A 21,861-nucleotide genomic window follows, 5' to 3' on the forward strand; every position below is an offset into this window, starting at 1 on the left:
CCACAACTTCACACGTTCTCTTCTTCCCTTGAGTCTTAAGGGCACACAGCCAGATGTGTCTTTTGACTACTGGAAATCAGTCAACAGTCTTCCCACAGCGGCAAACAAGTCAAAGGCACGTCATCAAGGTGTGAACTGCGCCTGGGGTATTGCTCCCCTCCCACACACGGCCTGCCTCCAGCTCACTCCAGGCAGACCTCAGGACCAGAAGGAGAGGCCACAGGAGACTACAATTCCCAGCAGGCGTAGAGGGACGGGGTCACGCACGCGCAGCTCACACGCTAGGCAGGAGGTCCTGCTGCGGGGGCTTCTGGGAGAGAAACATGGCGGCGCCCGGGCTACTGCCCGGCATGGGAAGGCTCATTGAGATGCCCGCCGCGCTGGGGCGCTTGAGCCGAGCTTACAGCAAGTCTCACGCCTTCACGGAGGTTCTGCAGCTGCCCAAAATGGAACTGACGAAGCTCGTGTTCCCATTACAGGAACTTCAGCGGCATCTCCTCCCTGACGCCAAGCCCGACCTTCTGCAACTGAGGATCTTTGACCCGAGCCTGGAGGCCATCGCGAGGGCGGAGAGCTTCTTCAAGGCCACTCCGCGGCACCGCATCGAGTACGTCAGCTCGGCGGTGCGCCTGGACCACGCCCCCGACCTCCCCCGCCCGGAGGTGAGCGCGCTGCCCGCCCGGGCTGGAGGCTGGGGAAGGGGTTTTGTGGTCACCGAGCGGGAGAGGCTTTCTAACTTTGTGGACGCATTCAACTGTTTTAACTAAATAAGCAAGCCTAGTTTTAATTACTTCGGTAATGAATATAGGAGACTTTAACAGGTTTCAAAGACAAAATTTAAGTGTTCAAAAAATTATCCTTGTAATGTTTTCCTATTTAATTTGTTAACGTACGAAACATTCAAGCCTGTGAAGAGTTTCTGAGAGTTTCAGCCAAACTGTGAACAGTTGCCGGGAAGAAGCAGAATAGCAATGTGTTGAGGTAACGCTCCTGAGAAAGGCAGTTTTTCACCTTGTTTTATACATTGCAGCCTAAGGAGGAGCCCTCAGTGGGCTACCTGAGTCCACCGGTGGTAGATGGGGGCGGTGGGAGAAGGCAGAGCAGAGACCCCTGGGACTGGAGGAAAGTGAAGTGAGAGACACGTGCTGCTTTTACTCGGGTGGGCACAGGATAGCTGACAGCCAACAGTTAACACATAATAACAGCCAAGGCACACTGGCTGTGCCCTGAGGAGGCAGGAAAAAAGGCAAGTTACAAGTTACCCTGACGTTCCAGAGGTATGGTTTCTTAGTCAGTGGTTCCCAACCTTCTGGCCCTTTAAATACAGTTCCTCATGTTGTGACCCAACCATAAAATTATTCTCGTTGCTAGTTCATAACTGTCATGTTGCTACTGTTATGAATCGTAATGTAAATATCTGATATGCAGGATGGTCTTAGGCGACCCCTGTGAAAGGGTCGTTCGACTGCCAAAGGGGTCGGGACCCACAGGTTGAGAACCACTGTCTTAGGTGCAGAAAGACATAGGCTCAGTTAAGGTCAGAGTTGATCTTTGTCAGGGATGACACCGGGTTAGGACATGACTATCCACCAAAAACTGCTGTCAACTTAAAGTTTAATTTCAGACCATCCTCTGTGACTTAGGTCCCTGAGTTTGCAAGACGGCCAGGCAGGCCTTCTCTGAGCTAATCAGCTTAGTATGTGGCCCTTTTTCATCCGCAAATTGAAGTTATTTACTATTATCTGTACATATTCTGTATATATAAAAGGCTAATGACCAACCATACATCCATCCTACCGGCCAGTCGGTACATATGACACACACTGGCAATTTAAAAATAAACGTTAAACTTGCCCTAACTGGTTTGGCTCAGTGGATAGAGTGTCAGCCTGCAGACTGAAGGGTCCCAGGTTCGATTCCAGTCAAGGGCATGTACCATGGTTGCGGGCACATCCCCAGTATGATATGTGCAGGAGGCAGCTGATCGATGTTTCTCTCTCATTGATGTTTCTAACTCTCTATCCCTCTCCCTTCCTCTCTGCAAAAAAAATCAATAAAATATATCTAGAAAAATAAAAAAATAAACGTTTAAATAAATAAATAAATATAAAAATAAATGTTGACTCGCATATGTGTGATACATATAAAGCTCTCACTGGCGCCAATTGCATGCATATGCTTCTATCTGTTATTGTCAATCGTGAATTTGGTTGACACCTATTACAGAGAAATGGCGAATAGCGATATTAAAATATTTCTTCTAATTAATTTCCTTTCAATGTGCATGAATCCGTGTACCAGGCCACTAGTTTTTTTAATAATTTTTTTTAAATTTTGATTTCAGAGAGGAAAGGAGAGGGAGAGAGAGATAGAAACATCAATGATGACAGAGAATCATTGATTGGCCACCTCCTGCACGCCCCCTTCTGGGGATCAAGCCCACAACCTGGTCATGCGCCCTTCACCAGAATCGAACCCAGGACCCTTCAGTCCCAAGACCAACACTCTATCCACTGAGCCAAACCAGCTAGGGCCACACAGTGAAGTTAGGAAAACAAAGTGAAGAAAATGAAAAGAATATGAAATGTTGTGATCATTGTCAATATCTAATTTTCACCCAATCTAAATTTCCTGTCATGTGTAGAAAAATGATACATAGATTGTAATAATGTCGACTTAAAAAAATACTATTTTTTTATTGATTTCAGAGAGGAAGGGAGAGAGAGATAGAAACATCAATGATGAGAGAAAAATCACTGAATGTCACTAAAGCTGCCTCCTGCACTCTCCACACTGGGGATCGAACCTGTAACTGGGGACACACAGGCCCGACTGGGACTCGAACGGTGACCTTCTGGTTCATAGGTCAATGTTCAACCACTGAGCCACGCCAGCTGGCAGCAATAATGCAGATTTTTTAAAACAACTTTAGTGACATTCCGTGATTGTGACAGTGTCTTGGAAACAGACTTTAAGCAACATAACTATAACGAAATCAGTTTTACCAAAGGCTAATTGATACAAACGAGTGCTAAGTTCCTATGGCATATTTCTGGTCCCCAAGACATTACCTAACATCTAAATAAAGACCCAAAACATTTATAATATTAAACATTGAAATAAAAGTGAACTATACATACATTTAAGAATGAGTACTAAAAACAAGTAAGGTAATTGTTTTCCAACCTATTTATTCCAGTTCAGGGTAACTGCCAGAGCTTCTGCTGGCAGCTCAGGATGCCAGGCAGGAACCAGCCCTGGACAGGAAGCCATGCCGGGCTCGCTCACACACACCCACACTCACTCAGAGTGGTACACTGTAGACTCACTCGCAGGATCGCCTAATGTGCACATCTTACGGACGTGGGAGTACCCGGAGGAATCCCACACAAACATGGGGAGAGCATGCAAACTCCACACAGTCAGTGACCCTGCCCATGAATTGATTTTTTCTCTCTCTTATCAACTTTATAACAAAACGACCATGAAGGAAAGGATGTTATTCAGGGATCCGCTGTATTTGTAGTAACTGTACCACTGCATTGAAAATGTTCTTCGAATATATTTAGAACTACTATAATTTAAGAGCATATATATCATTTAATAATTTTGAGATAGCATTGCTTTTAAATTATTGGACTTTTTGAGTATTTGTTTTTTAAAATTCAGTTTTATTAAAATTCAATTTTATTATCTGTAGATTATCTTTGGATTTGATCTGGCAGAGCATTTGAAATTTAAGCAGGATTCAGATCAATTCATTTTGAAGGACTGACCACAGTTTTGCACAATATATAGCATCCCTGACCCCTGTCTACTAAATGCCATCTGATCATATTGATAATCAAAAACTTTCTCACAAATTTCCAAAACACGCCCTCATTTAGAACCACTGATTGGTATTGTACCCTCTTTAATACCATGTTAGAAAGCAGAGCCATGTATATTAATGGTTACTATCAGGAATATTTTGTTCCTTTCTACACTATAGAGCAGTGATTTTCAACCAGTGAGCTACAAGAATTTTTAAAACATATAATACCTGACTAGTCAGGGGCACTGACCTCTTTTCCCTTAGATTCTCAAATTAAAAAATGACAACAGCCAACACAATAGCTATCTGGAGTGAATGAATCAAAATTATACTTTTTTTTTTGGTCCAATTAGCAAAAAGTAATATGTATTTTTTGGTGTGTTACAGAATTTTAGTAATTACTTTATGTGTGCCCTGAGCTGACTATAGTATAGAGCACTAAAGGAGAAAAGCTTAATTGGAAGAAGAGATTTCAAGAGAAAGGAATAACCTCTTAATTACATTGTACTCTGAAAGTTTGTGGGGAAATGTGGTTCTATTTTCAAAAAACTTTGTAAATGTAGGATGCTTAATAAATGTTGCAAATATTCTTGAGTAGCATAGTGTAATTAAAAGCACAGCTTCTGGATATAGATGTCTGAGTTCAAATTTCAACTCTTACTTTCTAACTGTATAATTTTGGGCCAGTTATTTAACCTCTTTCTACCTCATTTTATCATCTGTATTATGGCGGGGCAGGAGTGAATAGCTTGACAGGTTTTTGCAGCTAATACATCATAATAAATTTATATATTAAGCTAGTACTCAATTAAAAAATTGAGTTTTCTCTTTCTTCTTTAAAAAATTTTCTTCTTTAAAGTTTTTTTTTAATTTATTGGGATGACATCCTATATTATAAAAGCTTAATATGCAAATCGACCGAACAGCAGAATGACTGGTTGGCGGGGGGTGGAACCAGCGAGTGGGCAGTGCCAGGCCAGCCAAGGAGGTGCCAGTGGGCAGAGGGAGGGGACGGCAATGGGGGGGGCAGCAGTGACAGGTGGTGGCAGGGGTGATCAGGGGGCGGGCTGGCCACTGACCAGCTGGTGCCGTCCCCCGATTGCCCCGCCAGTCGCCTCCCACAGAGGAAGGCCACTTGTGGCGGCAGGGCGATGGGGGACGGGGTCATCTGCTCGCCAGCCAGCGCTGTCCCCTGATGGGCCCGCAGGTCGCCTCCCACAGAGCCAATCAATCGGACATCCCCCGAGTGCTCCTGCTCTGCGAGAAGGCGCAGGTCAGGCTGAGGGACTCCCCCTGAGTGCATGAATTTTCATGCACCAGGCCTCCAGTTGGTTAATAAAATTATATAGGTTTCAGGTGTACAATTCTATAATATCAGAGGCCCAGTGCATGAACTTGTGCACAGGCAGGGTCCCTAGGCCTGGCTGGTGATCAGGGCCAATTGGGGCCATCTCACCCAGTCCCGAAGTCCCAATCAGGACCTGCCTGCCAGGGGGAGGGACCACGAGAGGTTAGCCAGCCACAGGGAGGGACCAGGGAAGGTTGGCCAGCCACGGGGGGTTGGCTGTGGGAGCGCACTGACCACCAGGGGGTAGCTCCTGCGTTGAGCGTCTGAGTGCGCATCATAGCAACTGGTCGACCCGTCATTTGGTTGTAATGGTCGCTTAGGCTTTTATATATAGAGATATATAAATATCATCTGTATATTGTATTATCTGTTCACTACCCAAAGTCCAGTCTCCTTCCATCACCGTTTATCCCTCCTTTACCCTCTTCCAACTCCCCCCATTTCCCTTTCCCTCTGGTAATCACCATACTATTGTCTGTGTCTATGAGTTTGTTGTTTTGGGTTTTTTCTTTTGCTTAATTCCTTCACCCTTTTCACCCAGCTTCCCTTCTCTTTTTTGTGTATAAGGTGTGTTTTATAGGCAGAAGCAATGTTGGAAAATCCTCTCTAATAAAGGCTTTGTTTTCATTGGCTCCAGAGGTTGAAGTCAGAGTCTCCAAAACCCCGGTATGTTGAAATTTCAAATCTGTTGGAACTACCTCTCAATTGACGAAGATGAATAAAGTGTTGGGGGAATACAAGAAATGATAATAGCCAAGTTTCTAGAAAAGTGATTTCTTTCAAACAAGTAGTAAAGTAAGAGATTACATCAATGCCTTTGTATTTCTTTAAAGGAAAGGAAATGTGTCTGGATTTATTTTAGTAGTCTTGCCAGTATCTTGAGGAAATCTTCCTTGGTCAAAATCTTTTCCAAAGAGTTGTTCTTTTGTTATTCTATACTAGAGGCCCAGTGCACGGATTCGTGCACTGGTGAGGTCCTTGGCGTGGCCTGCAGGAATCGGGCCAAAGCCAGCAGTCCAACATCCCCCGAGGGATGTAGTAGTGTGTGAAGGGGCAGGCAGCTGGGGAAGAGCCCAAGCCTGGGCCAGGTGCCGCACGGCTCCCGCTCATCCCACGCCCGCTGCACCTGCCGCCACCACTCAGTGGGCTCACTGCCACTCTACTGCAGTCTCTGCATGCCCATTCTAGGGCGATACTGGTGTGCCCATGACTGAAAAGCGTCCACGGGCTAGCGCCCAGTCAGTCCCAATGCTGGTCCCGACCATAGTCCCGGTCCAGATGGGGGAGGGGCGTGCAGGGGGAGTGTCCATGGGAGAGGCTTGTGCCACCACAGCTGTGCTTGCCAGCCATGCGCCTGGTGTCTGTCACCTGTTGGTCAGCTGAGCAGCGCTCCTGCTGGTCAGTGCACATAGCGACCGGTCAAACGGTTGTTTAGGCTTTTACTAGTATATATAGAGAGATTTGCTTTCAAGAATGATCATCTTAGTTCTACATTGATTTCAGAGGAAACAGTTGTATGTTTTTTTTATGTTTTTTTCTCCCTGTAATCTTTTATACTTTGCTAACTCACACATATACACCAATCAGGCAAATCCCAGTCTACTCCGGGCCAAATTATGTGCTTATTATCCCAGCCAGTCTGCATGTCCTACATGCTTTCTGTCATTTTCTAATTTCCTCTATTTCCTTCTCCATGATGCAGACTACCAATATCTAAGCACTTCAGTACTTCCCCCAGTTCCTCTCACCTTACTATCTATCCATGGCAAAACATTCCCACCAACCCAGTGCTCACTGCCCTCTTTCTTTGCATTGGAACTCTTCCAAGAGACTTCACTAGTCCTCTCTTGCTTCTAATTTCTTCATAAAGCTGATTCCCTGGCTCTGTCACTGATGATTGTTGTCATTCGTTAATTCTCCTGCCCTGCCTCACCAGATAACACAGCTAAACTCTCTCTTATAGGCAGGGTGTTTGGTTCCTGCTATGAGAGGACAATGCAAGAAATGTATTTTTGACATTCCTCATCTATAATTCTAAAATCATTTTCTTACTGATACATAGTGACTGGGAACCTAAGCACCATTTATAACACCTTTCTTCTGAAAATATTTGTTCTAAGTTCCAAACAGTTGACTGCTTATTTATCTTAATCTTTCCTTTTCTGATTAATAAATGCCCATAGAGATAAAATCTTGAATAATCCACTTATCCTGACATAAATATTAGTTTCACAGATGTTTAATAGTGTTGTACATGCTTTTTAAAAAATGGTTTAGTGAAAGCACTTAAACCCATCCAATGAAACATGCAAAACATGTTGATTTTAAGGAAGCGGTAATCCTATATAATAAAAGCCTAATATGCTAAGTATCCAGCCGGCTGGTCAGCCATTCAACCAATCAGAGTGTAATATGCTAATGATATGCTAAGGCCGCTCAACCACTCACTATGACGTGCACTGACCACCAGGGGGCAGATGCTCCGACCAGTAGGTTAGCTTGCTGCTGGGGTCCGGCCGATCGGGACCGAGCGAGACGGGCCGGACATGCCCTGGAACCCTCCCGCAGTCCCTCCCTGGCCCTGATGGTGGGTGGGTGGGTGGGAGGTAATCAAAGACCATCCTATATATTAAAAGGCTAACATGCAAATTGACCAAACAGCAGAATGACAGGTCGCTATGACGTGCACTGACCACCAGGGGGCAGACACTAAATTGCAGGAGCTGCACCCTGGTGGTCATTGCGCTCCCACAGGGTGAGCGCCACTCAGCCAGAAGCTTGGCTCACAGCTGGCGAGCTCAGCTGCAGTGGCAGGAGCCCCTCCCACCTCCGCGGCAGTGCTAAGGATGTCCGACTGATGGAGCGGGCCTAAGCCGTCAGTTGAACATCCTCCGAGGGCTCCCAGACTGCGAGAGGGTGTAGGCTGGGCTGAGGGACCCCCCCTCTGAGTGCACGAATTTCCTGTACTGGGCCTCTAGTCTAGGCATAATAAACTATCAGGTTTACATCTAGGTTTTATGGTTGTATGACTAACAGTATTTAATTTAACCTGTGCCAAATTCATTTATTTGAGATATATTACTCATCAGAGAATATTGACTAGTACACTCACACCAGGTTAACTTTTTTACTGAGAACTAATGAAATAGGAAAGACTCCAAAATATTTTGCCTACATATTTCTAATATGGAATCTAAAGTTCTTCTTAAGTCATAATTATTATCTTAAAATTATGAATTGGAGGGAAGTAGTATCTAAGCATATCTCCAGCCACTTCTATCTTTTTAGTTTTATTTTTTTTAATCCTTACCCAAGAAGTGAGGATATTTTTTCCATCAATCCTAGAGAGTGTGGAAGGGAAAGGGGAGTAAGAGAGAGAGAGAAACATCAATTGGTTGCACAGGGATCAGACCTACAACAAATGTATGCACCCTTGACCTTGGAATTGAACCTGTGACCCTCCAGTGGGTAGGCTGGTGCTCTAGCCACACCAGCCAGAGCTTTACCTTCTTTTCCTGTTTATCAGCATAGCTGGGATTATTTACAGAATATTTATACATGTTAATAAATATGATTGAATAGAAAATATTTTGAGGTATAAAATATATACTGAACATAGTTGAAGAAAGTTTTCACTTTTTTCTATTTATTTTATCAGGGGCACACAAAGAAAATGGATTTTTTCAAAGTTGGAAAATATTTTACATTGGTGGACATGCCAGGTTATGGCTATCGAGCACCTGAAGATTTTGTTGATATGGTAGAGACCTATCTAAAAGAACGAAAGAAGTAAGGGGAAAAATGCTTTATAATAGCTATACATTTAAACCAAAAGCATATTTTTGGTAATAGAGCATTCTACACGTGATGACCACTTCAGTTTTATCAAATGACTTTTAGAAAGTCCATTTTATTCTCATAATATTCTGCAACACAGCATTTACAATCAAGGTATTTACTGCATGCTTTGTTTATTTCCTGTAGGTTAGCTTAATCTGAAGTTCAAGTGTTTTTCTAAATTGAGACTACAAAGGGTACTTCAGCAGAGTTTACTAATGTTTTTATACCAAACTCTTAGACGGCTAATTTTGAAAATGAAAATTGTTGGTTAATGTGGTATTTACTAAATATAAACAGATTTTGTAAATTCTAATTGTTCTTAAAGTACTCCTGACATCACATCCTTTGCAAATGTTACCTTTTATGGTCTTCCTAGGTGGGCAAGTATTTCAAGCTTTGCACATATATAGGAAAATTTATGTTAAACTTTTGAAGTATAAAGAAGTGTTAAGTATCTTTCTTGTGGTTTTACATAGAAATTAATATGAGATATTTATACAAGGTATTTATACTTGTCTCTTTCTTTCACTAGAGTTCAGGCTTTTAGAGGAAGGGGCTTACTCACCTTTGTATCCAATTCCAAGTATAGAGTCATGTGCAATACATCCTACTGAAATAAATTAATATTTAGTTAACTATTGTACTGTAGGATGGACCTGGTGAACTGAGAATTCCTTTTGCCTAAAAATGTTTTTAAATTTGGATTGAAAATCAATCAAAGGAAAATTTATTATTATAGCTTGAGGGGCGGGGAGGGAGGAAGGAATGAATTTTATATTGCCATTAATCTTTATTTCTGCATTCTTACAGTTTGCTGAGAACATTTTTGTTAGTGGATAGTGTTGTCGGAATTCAGAAAGCAGACAATATTGCTATAGAAATGTGTGAAGAGTTTGCATTACCTTATGTAGTAAGTATTTCTTTTGAATCCTGGTTACAATTAGAAATACATACTGGTTGTGTGTGTGTGTGTGTGTGTGTGTCTTTTTAATGAATAAGTAAGTTTTACCTCTTCAAGAGATAAAGGAGTACCTTTTGTATAATCTTTACCATTGTTAGCCATTAATAAAATAAATACTGTACTACTTTTATTCTCTTTTCCTTTTCTCAGCTTTTTAAGTTTTCAAAAGTATAGTCAAAGTAGTTTTTTAAAGCTTTTATTTAGTGCTCCTAGGTGCTTTTCTTTATGATGTTGTTTTTGTTTTGTATTTTAATGGCAATGTGAATATTTGTCCAAAATGTTAGCAGCTCTTTTAACAGCAGTTTGGCAGATAGTACTTAACAGTATGTAAATAAAACTGCAACTGAAAATTTGTTAAACTAATTTGGAATTTAAGAACCATTACAAGAACATAACAGGCTCCAGCACACACAGTAGGATTTTTATACTGTATTCTTAAAGAACACAGGATTTCTTCTGGGAAAATCTTACCAGTGTTCTATTATTTGCTTTATACTGGAATACTGATTAGTAGGTTGGTATACATATTCATTTTGCTTTGTGAGTTTTACAAATAAAGTAGCACTCTTAAAGTTCCTAAGGAAAAGTGAAGAACCCATTGGCTAAAATTTGGTCTTAAAAAAAAGTGAGACAGCCAAAACCGGTTTGGCTCAGTGGATAGAGCGTCGGCCTGCGGACTGAAAGGTCCCAGGTTCGATTCCGGTCAAGGGCATGTACCTGGGTTGCGGGCATATCCCCAGTAGGAGATGTGCAGGAGGCAGCTGATCGATGTTTCTCTCTCATCGATGTTTCTAACTCTCTATCTCTCTCCCTTCCTCTCTGTAAAAAATCAATAAAATATATTACAAAAAAATAAAAATAAAAAAAAAAGTGAGACACCTACTAAAATGTAATACTGGAGTGTAATGCAAGTCAAACCATTAGTAGTCAGAAACTTTTTTGTATTGTTATAATTATGGAATTCTTCAGGTTTGCAAAGCCTTTGAAACATTAGTGATAACCTACAGTTTTGAGGAGCCGAAGGGTTGATGAACTTAATCTACAAAGTAAAAATGCCTAAGTAATGCCAGACTTGGTTTTTTTTAAGTGATAATATTCCTGATTTGGTATCATAGGTATCAGTTTATGAAATCATATATTTTCTTCAGTTTTAACTTTAAAGAAATATAACTTTCCTTTTTGAAAAAGAGTTTGTATTAGAGGAATTATGTTTCCTTTTAAATATCAGCATTTGCCTTTATAAGGAAAGACTCCCATTTGGCGAGTTTCACAGGTCATTAGAAACCACACACTTTTTGCTTCTCATTCCCTCTGCCAATTTACATTTTTATAATTGAAAAGTATGAATGATGAGTCAGGAAATTTAATTTTATAGAAACTCCCCAAGGAAATCTGATAGATCAAAGTTTTACTTTTTAATTGATTTTATAATCAGCCATGCCTTGGCCTTACCTCTAGTATGTAATTGTCTTTGAATAAGTAAATTATTCAGTGTTATTATTTACTAGTAAGCCTAGTAAGTTCTAGGCTTACTTGGAATGTAATTATATAAAACTTGGAGTAGTGGATACAACCTACAAATAGCTGGATTTCTAATTTTTTCTTTAGGTTACATGTGAGATGGAACCATTTTGTATGTCAAAAATGATTATAAATTGCCGATTTTTATATAAATCAACCCAACCCAATAATACTAACATATATCTTTGATCACAGATACAGAGTGATGATATGAAACATTTGGTTTATGGTAGTTGCAAATATGGCTTCAGGGTCCTTTTCACTGATTTTGAATTAAAGATAGTATAGTCCTGTGTAGTTAAAGCACCATTAATTAAACAGCAAGCACGTAGTGTATGCTTTATAAATTGCATACATTAACTCATTTAGTCATTTGTATTTTTGCAGATGGTGTTAACAAAAATTGACAAACCTTCCAAGGGACTTCTTTTAAAACAGGTGCTCGAGATCCAGAAATTTGTTGACACTAAAACACAAGGATGTTTTCCTCAGTTGTTTCCTGTAAGGTAAGAGTTGCATTGTTTTTATAGCTTTATATACTATCAACTTTTAGTATTAAATCAATGTTTCTTGTCATTTCTCAGCCTTTTGACTAAAATTAGGAAAGTTTGGAAGACTATGCACTTAGCTAAGATTTATTGTACAGCCCATCAGTGCTTTTATTTTTTCCTTCCCTTTATTTCTTCCTTCTGCAAATTTTGCTGTATCTTCCTGGTAAGGCATTTTCATTCTCTTTCTTCCTCAGCCTAGCTCAACCCTGTACCACAGCAGAAGTAAAAACTTTTTACTTCTTTTTTTTTTAATTATTATTTTTAATATATTTTTATTGATTTCAGAGAGGAAGGGAGAAATAGAAACATCAGTGATGGAAGGGAATCATTGATTGGCTGCCTCCTGCACACCCCCTACAGGGGACTGAGCCTGCAACACAGGCATGTGTTCTTGACTGGAATTGAACCTGGGACCCTTCAGTCCACGGGCCGATGCTGTATCCACTGAGCCAAACTAGCTTGAGCAAAACTTTTTCCTTTTTAGAATCAGCTAAACAACCATTATAATAAAGATACTACCATCCCTTTCTTAGTTCCAAAGAAAAACAACTTATCTTTATGGTAGAAAACTCACTTAGGCTATGAGGCATAAAAATATTCCTTTAAAAGGACCATATGTAAAGAAGAAATGCTTCATATAAGTTAGAATTAAGTATTGGTAGCAGAAGGAGTGGTTATTTCCTGAGCTGGCAGTTTTTGAGATAGTAGATGTGGTTTAGCGATGAAGCATGAGTTTGTACTTTCAGTGTGTACCGTGGGCACGGTAACTGACCTGTCCTGTTGTAGAGACACAGCCTCCTCGCCTCTGAGTAAGAAAATCATACTCTTAACTTCTTTGTGAAAGACACTGGGAGTTGCTTTAAGAAAAGAATGAAACCAAGTAACAGTTATATGTGGAACTGTCCATTAAGCGGTCATTCTACTACCTACCAATGCAAATCACATTTAAATTGTTTGTAATTATGAGCATGCCTGTCAAAATCCTTCTTCATTCATTCCAACAAAATGTTCTTCTCCCTTTACTTAATTTTGAGTATTTATCCAGTTCATTTGTCTATGTTCCATATATACAATGAAACTCCTCGGGGCAGGAATGAAATCCTAATTCTTCTTAGAGCCCTGAGCATTATCATAGAAAAATAGCTGTTTTTATAACTATCCTATCTAATAAAAGAGAAACATGGTAATTGGCGTACGACCACTACCCTTCCCATTGGCTAATCAGCGAGATATGCAAATTAACTGCCAGCCAAGATGGCCGGCAGCCAGGCAGCTTGAAACTAACATGAGGCTTGCTTGCTTCAGTGACGGAGGACTCCAACATTCCCCGCCTGCCTTGCCGGCCTCTGAGCCGGTCGTTTAAGAAACATTGTAACAAATATAGAAGCTAAACAAAACCCCAGAAACCTGCTTTCAGCCCACCAGGATCTCAGAGCTGGACTTGATTCAGAGTTTCGATTATAGGACCGAAACAAACCAGATACCTTCTTTCAGCAGCAGAGGCCTCAGAGCTGGAGCCAGAGCTAAAGCTGGCCCAGAATAAAAAAGAAAAAAAGGAGCAGTTGGGAGCTTCAGTCAGCCTGAAAACAGCCCTCAGCCCCTCACCCAGACTGGCCAGGCACCCCAGTGGGGACCCCCACCCTGAAGGGTGTGTGACCAGCTGCAAACAGCCATCATCCCCTCACCCAGGCTGGCCAGGCACCCCAGTGGGGACCCCCACCCTGATCCAGGATACCCATCAGGGCAAACCAGCCAGCCCCACCCATGCACCAGGCCTTTATCCTATATAGTAAAAGGGTAATATGCCTCCCAGCACTGGGATCAGCAGAGCCGAGAGGCCTCCTGGCACTGGGATCAGTGTAACAGGGGGCAGCGCCAAAACCCCCTGATCGCCCTGCGGCTCTGTGTGTGACAGGGGGCGGGCCCACAACCTCCCTATCCGCCCTGCTCTGTTTGTGACAGGGGAAGGCGCCCCAACCCCCTGATTAGCCCTGCTCTGTGCCTGATAGGGGGGAGTTCCCCAAATCCCTGATCGCACTGCGGCTCTGTGTGTGACAGGGTGCGGTGCCCTAACCCCCGATCGGCCCTGCTCTGTGTGTGACAAGGTGCAGCAGCGCCCCCCCCCCCCCCGCATCCCCCACGGGCCCTGCTCTGTGTGTGACAGGGTAGAGCCATAACCTCCCCATCGGCCCTGCCCTGAGTGTGAGAGTGGTGGCGCCCCAACCCCCTGATCGGCCCTGCTCTGTGGGTGATAGAGGGCGGCGCCCCAACCCCCTGATCCGCCCTGCCCTGAGTGTGACAGGGGGCAGTACCCCAACTCCCTTATCGGCCCTACTCTGTGAGTGATGGGGGGAGCTCCTCAACCCCCTGATCGGCCCTGCTCTGTGCATGACAGGGGGGAGCTCCCCAACCCCCTGATTGACCCTGCTCTGTGCGTGACAGGGTACGGAGCCCCAACCCCCCTGATGGGCCCTGCTCTGTGCGTGACAGGGGGCAGCGCCCCAACCCCCTGATTGGCCCTGCTCTGTGCATGACAGGGTACGGAGCCCCAACCCCCGTGGTGGGCCCTGCTCTGTGTGTGATGGTGTGGCGCCGCAACCTCCCCATCGACCCTGCCTTGAGTGTGATGGGGCGGTGCCCCAACCCCCCAATTGGCCCTACCCTGAGCGTGACTGAGGGTGGCATCACAACCTCCCAATCCGCCCTGCTCTGTGCATGACAGGGGGCGGCGCCCCAACTCCCCAATCAGCCCTGCTCTGAGCCCGACCAGGGGCTGCACCTAGGGATTGGGCCTGCCCTCTGCCACCCGGGAGCGGGCCTAAGCCAGCAGGTCGTTATCTCCCGAGGGGTCCCAGACTGCGAGAGGGCACAGGCCGGGCTGAGGGACCCCCCTCCCCCCCGAGTGCACAAATTTTTGTGCACCGGGCCTCTAGTCTATAATAATAAAATATGCCAATTAGACCGGATGACCTTCCAGATGAAGCCGGGGCTGCGAGGTAAACCTGGGTCCAGGGTGCCTGCCAGCGGCCAAAGGGAAGCCCGGGTCCAGGGTGCTTGCTGGTGGCCAGAGGGAAGCCTGGGTCCTGGGTGCCAGAGGAAAGCCAGTGCAGGCAGCTGGGCAGGGCCGGGGGAAGGGGGGTCACGGGGGGCGGGGGAAGAAGGCCTACTCTTGCACAAATTTAGTGCATTGGGCCTCTAGTTTAATAATAAGGAAGTGATTATTCAGCTAAAAAGGCAACATAAACATAAGATGAGCAAATTATGCCTAATAGCATTTTTTTAAAAAAGAATTCAGTTGATCGGAAGCTGAGTTTGAATTAACATAATGGGGCTAGGGAAAAACTGACAGTTTTTTTGAGCTACATTAACAGAATTATAGTGTTTAAAACAAGGGAATGATCAAGCAGTAGTCCCACACTGCTATAAGCTCTATGCCACCAGACTAAGTAAGATTGTGGCTCTACTTAAGAACAATTAGCACTATCTGAAAACTGATGGTTGTGGGGGAGGTTATAACACTAGATCATTCAAAACACTTAATTGATCCTCACAGTAAACATTCCTATTTCACAGTTACAAGTCGGAGAAGTGAAGTGAGTTCAAAGAGGTATTGGCTATAATAGAAAGAGCCTAAGCCTTAGAGTGAGGCCATAGTTTTGCATGGTTCCTCTATTTCTGTGCTATAGATTTTAAAGCAATTTATTTCATTTTGAGTCTTTTCTCACTAGTAAAAATGTGGTTTAAAGTATCAAATAAAATGCATTGTGACCTAGTACACAAAATGTAATATATGTTAGTTTCCTTCCTTGTCAAAGGTCAGTCAGCAAATGGTAGGGTCAGGCCAACAACCCAGAATATCAGATTCCCTAGTACTTTTTAGGGGAATTCCCTTCTTTTTTTCTTTTTTTAACTTTTTAAAAAATTTGATTTTAGAGAGAGGAAGGGAAGGAGAGAGAAACATTGATGTGAAACAGAAACATGGATCAGTTGGCTCCCACATGTGCACCGACCTGGGATTGAACCCACACCTCGTAATGTGCCCTGACCGGGAATCAAACCTGCCATCTCTTGGTGTACGGGATGACATTCCAACCAACTGAGCCATACCAGCCAGGGCAGAAGTTCTCTTCTTTAGATATGCCAGCATTCACTGCTGCATAACCCTGGAATGACTGCTGCCCCTGAACTACTCACTGTAGGTGACCAAGACACTATAGAAGCCACACAGCACTTAAAGTCCAAGAATTGAGACACGGGAGCCCACTGACTTTCAAGAACGTCAGTGTTCACTATACCACGGTGACCACATAAAGGAAATTGGCAGGCTGTACTCTATAGTTTTCTAAACCCAATTTAGAAAGTAGAGTTAAATATAATCCTTGCTTTTACTAGCATGACCAAATCCCAGTTCATCCCTCCAGATGGATATTGGACTCGTCACAGAATAATTATTATAAAATAAGTTAGGAGAAAGGTGGAAATGTGAGTAGACATGTAATCCAGAGAGGTTTGGCCTTTAAGCCTAAAGTCAAAAGCTAACCTTCATGTCTGAACTCTGCCCCGGCTGAGTGGAGAAGTATAAATGGTGAAAGGCTCCTAAAGATTGATACTGGGATCAGTCTATTGTTATAAATGGTGTAGAAGAACTATGTAAATAGGCACAGTATGATCACTTCTGTGGTTTTCTATGTAGTTAAATTCCAAGCAAATGAGAACTGATTGTAATGACAAAGAAAATCATGAGTTGACAAATGTTTCAAACGATTTCAAGGTGTCATAGTTAGTGTGTGGACTATCTAACTTGTATTTGTCCTTTAAACTATATATGTATAACTCCAATTATAATCCAAGAATCATTATGGACTATTCTGAACCAGGCAGGTTTGGTCAAAAAGTCCAAAATGCTGTACTTTATCAAGAAGGGAATTAGCAATGCAAGAGAAAAGAATTTACCTATTTTATATACAAGTATACACCATACCTATATCCATAAAAGTCATAATGTATTCCATAAAAGTCCATATATCCTGAGGAACCAACTAGTCACTTTAATGCTGACACATAGATGAATGGATATGGATGGATATACTAAACAGGTAAATAACAGATACAATAATGGTTATGATAGTTGTTTAAAAATCATGAGAAAAGGTCTAAATTATCAAGGTGATTACATCTTGTCATAAAAAGAATAAACTAAAAGACCAAACAGTTTAGTCTGGGAAATAAAAAGCAAAATGGTAGATATTCCAGTGGAATTTTTCAGTGAAATAGAACAAACAACTCTAAAATTTGTACAGAATCACAAAAGACCCTGAATAGCCAAAGCAATCTTGAGAAAGAAAAACAAAACTAGAGGCATCATGCTCCCTGACTTCATACTATATTACAAAGCTGTAGTAATTAAAACAGTATGGTATTGGCATAAAAACAGACACAAAGATCAACAGAACAGAATAGGGAGTCTAGAAATAAGCCCATGCATAATGGTCAATTAATTTACAACAAAAGAACCAGGAATATACAATGGGGAAATGACAATCTCTTCAACAAATGGTGTTGGAAAAACTGAACAACCACATGCAAAAGAATGAAATTAAACTACTATATACTATACACAAAAATTAACTCAAAATAGATTAAAGACTTGAATGTAATACCTGAAACCATAAACTCTTAGGAGAAAACATAGGCAGTAAGTTCCTTGACATTGGATTTGGTGATAATTTGTTGGATCTGATTCCAAAAACAAAAATAAACTACAGGCCCTGACCAGTTTGGCTCAGTGGATAGAGCATCGGCCTGCAGACTGAAGGGTCCCAGGTTTGATTCCGGTTAAGGGCATGTACCTTGGTTGCGGGCACATCCCCAGTAGGGAGTGTGCAGGAAGCAGCTGAATCGATGTTTCTCTCTCATCGATGTTTCTAACTCTCTATCCCTCTCCTTCTCCCTTCCTCTCTGTAAAAAATCAATAAAATATATTTTTAAAAAAATAAACTATAGGACTACATCAAACTAAAAAGCTACAAAGCAAAGGAGATCATCAACAAAATGAAAAGGCTACCTAACTGGGAGAAAATATTTATAAATCATATATCTGATAAGGGATTAATATCCCAAAATGCACAAAGAACTCATACAACTCAATAGCAAAAAAGATAATAATACAATTTAAAAATGGGCAGAGGATCTGAAGAGACATTTTTCCGAAGAAGACATACAGACGGCTAACAAATACATGAAAAGATGCTGAACATCACTATTCTTCAGGGAAATGAAAATCAAAACCACAGTGAGATATCACCTCCTGCCTGTTAAAATGACTGTTATCAAATAGACTTGAAGTAAGTGTTGGCAAGGATGTGGAAAAAGGAACTCTTGTGCACTGTTAGTGCGATTGTAAATTTTTACTGCCATTATGTAAAATAGTGTGGAGGTTCCTCAAAAACTTAAAAATAGAACCACCATTTGTTCTAGCAATTCCACTTCTGGATATTTATCCAGTGAACATGAAAACATATTTGAAAAGATATATGTACCCCCATGTTCACTGCAACATTTTTTCAATAGCCAGGATATGGAAGCAACCTAAGTGTCAGTCAGTGGATGAATAAAGATAAAGTGGTTAAATACACAGTGGGATACTTTTTGGCCATAAAAAAGAATGAAATCTTGCCCGTTTGTGACAACATGGATGGACCTTGAAGGCATGCTAAGTGAAATAGCGAGACAAACACCATATGATGTCCTTTATATATGGAATTTAAAAAACAAAAACCAAGCTCCTAGATAAAGTGAAGAGATTAGTGGTTGCCAGAGGAGGGGGATGGCTGGTGGGGGAAATGAATGAAGGGGGTCAAAAGGTACAAGCTTCCAGTTGTAAAATAAATCCTGGATGTAATATACAGCATGGTGACTATAAATAATACTGTATTGCATATTTCAAAGTTACTGAGAGCAGATCTTAAAAGTCCTCATCACAAGAAAATAAATTTTGTAATTATGTATAGTGACGGATGTTAACTAGACTTACTGTGATCATTTTGTAGTATATACAAATATTAAATCTTTATGTTATACATCTGAAACTAATATAATGGTATATGTCAATTGTTCTCCATATAGAAAAACAGAAACAACTTTTAGTCTGACAAATAAAAAACAAAATAGTAGATAATGGTGAAATTTTTAGAATCATGAAGGTAATAGAGCAGATAGTATGGAGCACTAGATTTAGAGACTCAGGAAGAGGAAAGGCCAATTTAAGATGTTCTCTTTCATACATGAAACTCAGTTTGTAAACAGTTTTTTTAAGTTAGATGAATTCAGATCTGTTACTACTTGTGAAGTAAGGAAGAAAATGGTTTTTCTTTTCTTTTCACAGTGCTATGACCTATTCTGGAATCCATCTGTTGAGATGCTTTATAGCAACTATAACAGGAAATCTTAAGACTAATTAATGGCATCTAACTTTGCTGAAGACTCAACGTTTTTTATGCCAACTGGAGTTAAACACAAGCATTTCAACATTGTTTTAAATGTTGCATATCTACAATTTGCAGAGGTTCAGTTCAGCTTTAAAACCTACATCTTCTCAAAGCAAGAATGACTTTGTGCCTGGGGGAAGAAGGGTTTATAGATGATTGAATTATGCAGTTCATTAGAACAGATACTAGCAGTTTTTCCTATTTTAACAAACTGACAAACAAGAGCAACATATAGAAGTCCATAAGATGAAAATCTATTTACTACTGTGTAGAAAAAGGTTTGCCATGTTATTTATTGGGTTCATCTTTTTAAAAATGTCTATTATGTATATACTAGGGGCCCAGTGCACAAATTCATGAACCTTGAGAGGAACTGTGGGCTGAGGCTGCGATAGGCACAGGGGCAAGTCTCAGCCCATCCTTTGCGCCTCAGCTCGGCCCCTCCCGCCATGGCCCCTGGTCCCCTGTCGGCAGCCCTGCTCCTGCTGCCACCACTCCCACGCACTGACGGCGCTGGCCCCACTCGCACCGCTGACAGTGTGGAGAGATTGGGGCCGGCACCAGCAGCAGGTGTGAGTGCTGGGCAGGACCGTGGTGCACGGGAACAAAGAATTTTCAGTAACCACCAGAGGCTCGCCCCGATGACAGCAACCGGCACCCCACTTTGGTCTGGCACCCCTGCTCACCTGCCTCACCATCCTGCCATGGCTGATGCTTGCCCTGTTCCACGCACAACCCCTGGTGGCCAGAGCACATCATAGTGACCAGTTGTTCCACCATTCGGTCTATTTGCATATTAGGGTTATGTATATATAACATATTAGGATGTAATACACACACACTAGAGGCCCAGTGCACAAAATTTGTTCACTTGGGGCGGGGGGGTTCCTCAGCCTGGCATGCTCCCTCTTGCAGTCCGAGAACCCTCGGGGGATGTCCCACAGGAAGCAGGCCTCAGCCGGCAGTCAGACATCCTTAGCGCTGCCGCAGAGGCTGGAGAGGCTCCCGCCACCACCACTGCGCTCACCAGCCATGAGTCCAGCTTCTGGGTGAGTGGCGCTCCCCCCGTGGGAGCGCACTGACCACCAGAGGGGAGCTCCTGCATTGAGCGTCTGCCCCCTTGGTGGTCAGTGCATGTCATGGCGACCAGTTGTTCCGGTATTCGGTCGATTTGCATATTAGCCTTTTATTATATAAGATATATATTTTTTAAATATTAAAATGGAATAGGTAAAAAAGGAGTTCTTTTCTATTAAACCCTGATAGGTAGGGTAAAGATAAATGATCCTATGTATGCCTATAATTTATGTTTTTCTGAGTCCTTATTTGAATATTTAAAAAAACAAAAAATTATTGATAAAATTTCAGTGGGTCCAAGGTAGAAACAACCAATAAACTGAGGCTGGGATCAGTCACCTTCAGGTGAACATGGGATTCAGAATCAGAAGACTAGAATTCAAGTTCTAGTTCTGTTATTTTTTACACATTGGACCTTGAGCTAATTACTTCATTTCTCTGATCTTCATTTATAACTTGAACCTCACAAGCTATGAAGATTAAAGTGGCATTTATTATATAGGAAAAGGACATCTGCATATTCTGCATGTTTGTAAAGGGAAACCAACCCAAGAATACAGCAAAATATACAGTTCTATTCATCACAGATAATATCTTCTCATGGAGTAAGTAACACTTTCTCTAGTGAAAGACAAAAAAACACATGTTTAACTGAGAAAACTGATTGCAAAGAGTGAGAACAAAGTCAATAGGACTTTTTAGAAACATATTAAGATTCAGAATGGAAAGATAAAGCCTTACTTTGAACTAAAGTTAATGGAAAAGATTTTTATTAAGATGCTACTCACCTATTCATGTAAGTGGCTTAGCTTTTCAAAGTGAGGGTGAATATTAGGAGGTTATAGCAATAGCGTGGGATAAAAAAGGCTGTAAAACAATTTTGTGGCTTTTTTAGAAAGTTCAATTCTGATTGTAGGTTTTATAGTTGATAGCTCTGGTCTGTCCTAACCAGCAGAGTTTTTTTTTAAATGGGGAGGGAGAGCGGGACTTTATTATATAGGCATTTGCAAAGTAAATTATATGGTGACAATAGAACCATCTTTCTATCTGCATGTTACTTTACTGCTTGTCTTAGCTTTGGTTCTCCTCAAAGCATAGCCCCAGATTTGCATGCAGTTTATTTAGGAAGGGATCCCAGGGAACAGGGGTAATGGAGAAATGAAACAGAAGGAAGGAAAGCTAATCAAGGATGGATTGAGTTGGATACCACATAAGCACTAGTGCTTGATCTTGACTTTCTGAGGAGCCTTATGAAATACTAG

The 21,861-nt window shown here is 41.9% G+C and overlaps 1 protein-coding gene across 2 annotated transcripts; it reads left to right on the plus strand.

Moving 5' to 3' along the window:
- The first annotated feature begins 287 nt into the window (after window positions 1-287).
- GTPBP8 (GTP binding protein 8 (putative)) lies at window positions 288-20,051 on the plus strand. 2 transcript variants are annotated; one of them, XM_036349820.1, is made up of 6 exons: window positions 289-662; window positions 5,730-5,828; window positions 8,821-8,951; window positions 9,813-9,912; window positions 11,872-11,990; window positions 19,420-20,051. In XM_036349820.1, the coding sequence occupies exons 1-6, from the start codon at window positions 324-326 to the stop codon at window positions 19,493-19,495; spliced, it is 864 nt and encodes a 287-aa protein (XP_036205713.1). In that variant the 5' UTR covers window positions 289-323; the 3' UTR covers window positions 19,496-20,051. The 2 variants fall into 2 exon arrangements, with proteins under 2 accessions (XP_036205714.1, XP_036205713.1); XM_036349821.1 differs by lacking the exon at window positions 5,730-5,828 and having other exon boundaries at window positions 288-662.
- The last annotated feature ends 1,810 nt before the right edge of the window (window positions 20,052-21,861 follow it).

This window comes from Myotis myotis, unplaced genomic scaffold, assembly GCF_014108235.1.
Source record: "Myotis myotis isolate mMyoMyo1 unplaced genomic scaffold, mMyoMyo1.p scaffold_m19_p_2, whole genome shotgun sequence".
In the NCBI taxonomy this organism is placed as follows: domain Eukaryota; kingdom Metazoa; phylum Chordata; class Mammalia; order Chiroptera; family Vespertilionidae; genus Myotis; species Myotis myotis.